The 6,400-nt window shown below is 39.4% G+C and overlaps 1 protein-coding gene across 3 annotated transcripts in view; it reads left to right on the forward strand.

Moving 5' to 3' along the window:
• The window catches only part of madd (MAP-kinase activating death domain), a 51,458-nt gene extending 47,512 nt beyond the window's left edge, over positions 1-3,946 (forward strand). For all 3 annotated transcript variants that reach the window (XM_053318372.1, XM_053331756.1, XM_053325166.1), the window contains 2 exons: positions 1,830-1,876; positions 3,641-3,946. In XM_053318372.1, the coding sequence (XP_053174347.1) occupies positions 1,830-1,876; positions 3,641-3,754 (161 nt within the window). In that variant the 3' untranslated portion in view covers positions 3,755-3,946. The remainder of the gene's footprint in view (positions 1-1,829; positions 1,877-3,640) is intronic.
• The last annotated feature ends 2,454 nt before the right edge of the window (positions 3,947-6,400 follow it).

Consider the following 6,400-nt stretch of genomic DNA (forward strand, 5'->3'; position numbering starts at 1 on the left):
GCAGTTTCAGCACTCAGGATTTTAGAAGAGATTGAAAGGCCTCGCTCTTCATTGCTTTGGTATAATTTAGATGCAGCAACAGAAGTGGAAAAACCGATTCCATTATAAGTTATAAAGGTTTTATTTTACCATATAAAGTTGCCCGGTGCTACTGAAAAGACCATAAAAATACTTTTAGTCATAAAATGAGTCACATATTTCATAAAGGCAATGCAACAGTCATTTTTAAAAAGCCCATAATTGACAATCAACCTTATCTAGAGCCAAAAATGCCACTTTATTTAATTTTTGAAAAAAAGATAACATTTTAAAAACAAATTCATAACTTGGCTTCATCCTTTTAAAAAGCCAGACTTGATTCTCGGTGTTTTGTGAGATGTACAGATCAGTCTAATGATGAAAGGAGAGTAGTGAGGGTTAGTTTTATAAAGGTCAGTGCAGACTTTATTATTAGAAAGTCAGAAACGCTGACTCACAGTATGACAGAGCAGTTTTGAATTGGTGGAGGCTGAAGTTGAGAGCGCCAGGCTGGGTTACTGTCGTGTCTCTGTGCTGCTTTTGTAATGTTGCCCTCATCTTTGCCACTATGAAAACCTTCATTCTCCAGCAGGTAAAGTGTTGTCACCTTTCTCCTTTTTCTTATTCAAAACCGAATTCTGTGCAGAATATTTCATCAGTCGATCCTTCCACTGATTTTATTTTTTGTTTTTATTTTTTTTTGTATCATGAGTTTTCCTCTGCTTCCATCATCACTTGCTTTTCTCATTGGGAGATCATCACCTCTCACGTGGTCTGACAGTCCGCCTCAGTATCTCAGCAAGTGGAGATCTTGGCGACACTTAAACATTTTATTTTGTTTTTTTTGTTTTTTGAGGTGGTGGGCAGAGAGATTTTAACATTTCCGAGCCCCTTTTCATCTATCTTGTCCAGATCTCGGCCTCCTCACCTCTGCTATGGGTTCACAGTTACTAATGAAAAGTCCGTCTGTCCTGTGACAGCGACATGGTCCCGGGCCAAAGGAGTTTGGCCTCTCGTAGCTGCTTTTCTGTGATGTCTTTTAAACTTTGAGTTCATTGGGATGAAGGAGGGGGGTGGGGGGGCTGTGGAGGGAAAGTTGTCCTTTTTTATTCTTGTGGGTTTTTTGTTTTTCATATTTGAAACTTTACAACCTGTGCAGTCTCTTGTTTAAAAAAGAAAGGAAGACATTTGTGTTTTTATTTGTCCATTTCTGGAGTCCATGAACGTCCTCACCAACAGTCAGCTGTTACTCACATTCAACACTTTCTTTAAAGTAAAAATAGTTCAGAGCTACAACAATTACATGATCATTGATAGTGAATTAGTTGATTGGTGCCACTTTGATTTTAGTCATTTTTTATCTAAATATACAAAAAAGGCGCTGATCTTTCAGCTAGTCAGATGTGAAAGTTTTTTTCATCATACGGTGGTGAACTTAATCTTTGCATTTTTAATTTGACAAGATTAAAGATTTGAAGATGTAGAAAAACTAGACAAGGTGATTAATTGGTAGCTTAATTGATAATGAAAATAATCTTTACTTTCAGCTCTAAAAGAGTTAAATCATCTCTCGAGTAGCCATTTTGTTATTTTTTGGTCTAAATCTAACAGACAGTCCTCTGTGAAGTGAACAGTATCCTGGCTGGTGTGTGGTGGACTCTTCTTGGCCCACATCTCATCTTACACCCTGTTCAGATATCACCCCCCGCTCCCCCCCCCCCCCCCTTTTAACCCTTAAAACTCTCAAACATGAACAGAATGAAGTTCCTGCTGCCTTTGAATTCTTTGTTTTGTCTCTTGCATCGGCATAGTTCCTGAAACTAAAGAAGTGGTGATCCACAAGTACAAGACCCCCATGGTGAGTCCTCACCTCTTCCAGGTGTCCACAGCTGAAATATCTATGTGTAGAAGTTTCTATTGATATGAAATAAAGTGAGAAAAGGTAACGGCTACAATCTCAAAGGAAGCTCTCAACACTTCATGTAAATGTGTCACGTTATAGTCTCTGTGCTGCAGTGACACTATTTGACTCCCTCGGCTCATTAAAGGATTAATGCACCTTTGGGGATTTTGGTCCTTTGGTCACTTTAACCCAGCGTGTAATGAGAGGAATGCATCAACATTATCTGCCTTTATTGAGTTAGTCTGAAAAAAAAGAAAAGTGGAAACTGAGACGATATTTAACAAATGTGGAATGTTAATAAGTGACAATAATTTAATTCTCTGACGTGATAATCGTTGAATCAACAACAGAAACTTCCCCGTTGCTGTTAGAGTAATCATGAGTGTGTTTATGCACATGTTTTATTGATGACGTTATTTTGTTCAGTTGAGCCAGGTTCAACTTTCAGCTGCCTCAGGTTTTTAACGGTCTTCCTGTTATGATTCAAATATATTTTTTATTGAATGTTAAAATATAAATCAGCAAAGCAACCGTTCTCTCTCCCCGAGGCGTTTATCACAGACTAACATTAACACATCCATCACATAGAGAAAAACACCATCTCAAAGGGAGAATAAAAAAAAAGAGAGAAAAGATGAACCTTGTACACATTAATGAGGACTTATCAGACTTTTAAACTACAACAGAAAAGCTTACCAGATGAGTAATATGCTCACAGTTGTTTATTATAGTATTTATGAGACAACTGTGTTTGTCTTTTATTCCATTTGAGGAGAATCAGTGAATCAAATAATCAACAAAAAACAACTACAGTTTGATTTCCTGTGATGTTTAAGGCCCCAAACATGCTTCACACAAAACTATTAAAACTCTAATAGGGGCTGCAGTGGTGGGACGCGTTGTTCTAGGTAACAGACACAATGAAATACAATGCAGGAAGTGGAGTTGGAGCTTCAGATTCATGCATTTAAAGGTTTATCAGATGCCAAAACATTGTTGTAAAACTCACAGACACATTTTACAACTCTGCAAAGTTGTGATTGGCCGACTCAGCGCAAATGAATAAGAGGGCTGTGATTTTTAATGCAGAGCTAATGTCAACCTCAACGACTTAAAAAAAAAAAAAAAAAAAAGTTCTTCCTCTGGTGCAGGTGATCAATCTCAGTCCTCAAGGAGGCGATATCAGCTAGTTGAAGCTAATAAATGTTTCCACCGCAGTCGTAAACAAACAAGCCGTATGTGGAGGAATGTGCACCGATGTTCTTACTGTACAGGAGAGGGTGGGGGGGAAGAAAATATGAGATTTAAGTTCTTTCAGAGCCTCGTCCAAAGTGTTCTTTTGAGCAGAAGTGGAAATGAAAATGGGGTCAGCTTTTTCTGTTCACGCTCGGCGGCTTGTGTTAAATTTCAGGTGAGGTTCTTATGTGTGAAATCGACTCCTGCGTGTGACTCAGATCGGAGCGTGTTTGGGGCCAAAAGTTGAGTTGAAGTGACCGGAGGGGGGGCAGGGGGTGGGGGGCAACTTTTTCATTTGCTCAAATTCTTCACAACCAGTAACTTTCTTTAAAAAATTGTCACTCTAAAGAAAACCACAAGCACAAAATCTTTTGAGATTGGGTCAAACTGGTCGTATCTTCTTTTTAGACTTGACATCTTTTTTTTGTAACCTTTCACCACGGCAACAATCTTCTCCCTCATGCTTCTTTTCCTCCTCTGCAGGCACATCAGATCTGTTACTCGGTCCTCTGCCTTTTCTCCTACGTGGCGGCAGTGAAGGGGAAGGAGGCGGAAGGAAAACCCAAGATTCTGTCACCGAGACCCCTTCCTAGCTAGTCTACACCTCGCTCCTTGCTCCCTCTCTCCCCTTTCTCCCCCACCTTCCCCCCTCCCCCTTCACCTCTCTCTCCGTCCTCAGCGTGCCTCTCTACTTGAAATGGCATCTAAGCTCTTAAACCACAGACTTCTGACAATCCCTAACTTTATTCGAAGCACACAAATCCCGCTCCCCTTGTTACCCCCCCCCCCCTTTTTAGACCCTGTTGTGTAGATGTGTTTAACCTTGGTCTGTGATGTCGTGTAAATACTTCTGACCCCCCCTCGTCATCGCTGTCGTCTTGATGATCATACCCAACTTGCTAAATGTTTGCCTGAAGTGAGTCCCCCCCCCCCCCCACCCCTCCCTCAATCTCTCCTCCTCTCTGTGAACGTCTTCAATTGTTACCGCTGCCAAGACCCAACTGTTGTTCAACGATAGGAGATGTGATGTGAGGGATAGACCCCGAGGCACAGAGTGCATGCAGGTCCCGTGCACAGCCTTGATATTCACTACAGAGATGTCCCCCACCCCCACTCCCACTCCCTCAAACCTCCACCCCCCCCCGTCCCAAAACCCCCTCCTCCCATTCGTCTCCATACGACTGTGTGAGTTATTCTGTGCTACGTGGTTACTGTAAAGTTCCAGTCTGTCCAAGTTGAAACTGGTGAAACATCCAGAGAGCCTCTCATAGTGCAGGATGTCCCGTACTAAATAAATGCTACTGTATACTGCACTAGAGCACCGCATGTAAACGCTTCTTTAAGAAAAAAGAAAAAAAAAAAAGGTGTTTGAACCCTAAAAATAATGTGAGTGTTCTCAGATGTGTTCTCTTGCCCTAGCTCAGCCCCCGCCAGGCTGAATTACTGTTCTCTAGTTCTACTGTAAAATCTCTCGTCTGTGGTCTGCTGTTATCAATTGCATGTTGAGGAAGACAAAAAATAAATATTATATATATATTTCTATATATAGTATTTATTTAATATATACATATATTTACTGTACATTGAAAAAGAAAAAAAAATGTTACAAACTGTTGATTTGCTTGATGTGCAATACCAAGTAGTTAGCCATTGCCAGAGCCAGGTTTTTTTCTTGAGTTAACTGGCTTCCACAGGGTGACGAATGTAAGAAAGAACTTTTTTTTTTCTATAGAACATTTTGATTGAAGTGAATATGATGAATTTAGTGTGATATGACTGTTTAAAAGTTTGTCTTTAAAAAAAACAAAAACCAAGGTAAATCGACTCCAGATCACACACGGCAGCAAACGTTGCTCTGCACACTGTTTAAAGCTTTGGAGCGTGTCGCGTTCATGCTGCGCCCCGATCAGTGATGTCACACCAGGTGTTTTCAGGTAGAGAACTTTAATTTATTTTTTTTCCTAATTTTAATGTTAGCAGAGTCCTTCACAAAAAAGCTTCTCCAGTTGGATTAAGCCACTTTAAGCCACATGATATGTTAACATGTTTTATTTATGCACAGAGCCGTCGATACAAGTTGGCACATTGCCGTGTTCACATTATAACGTTCAGACTGAGGGTGACAACCCGAGGCATAAAAACTGTGCAGGTTAATCTCCTGGTTGTAATTCCAGGTCTGAGATTTGGGGATTTCTAAAAACTGTGATCTCCCACACAACTAAAAGATCTTAAAGTTTCAACAAACTGCTGAATAATGTGTCTGCAGAGCCTCCATTAGCTAATTAACACATTTAAAAGGACCTAAAGACTTAACATCTGCTTCCACATACACAACAAAAGTAAATATTTTAGGCTGTTTATATAATTTGGCTACAAGTGCTCAACATTGGAGGTGAACATCCCAGAATAATACATGAACACTCCTGAGTTTGGTTGCATGTTTGATTTCCACTCAACGTATCACCAAGGAGCGTTTATATATTCAACTGTGTATTCACTTACGAGGATGATGTCACACTTTTGGCAAGCGGTTGCCATTAATGTATTGAATGTCTTAAACAGGTCAGTAAACTGTCAGATTTTCTGAAACTGAATTCTGATGCACTTCTGTTGACCTGAACCAGGAAATCCAAATGCAATTCAAGAACCTGGCTTTTCTCCCGACTTTAAACACATAAAAGTAGAAACGGCCAACAGAAGATCAGCAAAAATGTCACAATTTCTGACACAGGCCACAAAAATGTGTCCTGGAATTTCAAATATGCAGCATCTAAAATATTGTCTGTCCTTCCTCTTAAATCTTTTTAAAGACGTTCTAACATTAATAATGACAAAACTCACTTGTTGAAACTGTGACCACATCGAGGCTGGAACTAACTAAAAAGTTATTTTCATGATAAATTCATCTGTGGATTTTTCCCTGAATTAATAAGTTGGTTTAAAAAAAAAAGATAAAAAGATCAGACACGGACGATCAAAAAAATTTGCATATTTTAAATTTGGAATTTAAAATATGCAGTATCCAAATATTGTCTGCCTTTCCTCTTAAATCTTTGTAGAAACTGTGACAACATTTATATAAGAATACTTCAGGTTGGAACTAACGTCATGATCTATTCATCTGTGGATTTTTCCCAGAATGAATAATTTGGTCAAAATGAGCAGAAAATAGTCAAAAAAATACACTATTGTACTTTAACTTATTCAGGTTGTGTTGTAGACTGTTGGTCGGACAAAACAAAG

The sequence above is a fragment of the Scomber japonicus genome, chromosome 1, assembly GCF_027409825.1.
Source record: "Scomber japonicus isolate fScoJap1 chromosome 1, fScoJap1.pri, whole genome shotgun sequence".
Lineage (NCBI taxonomy): Eukaryota > Metazoa > Chordata > Actinopteri > Scombriformes > Scombridae > Scomber > Scomber japonicus.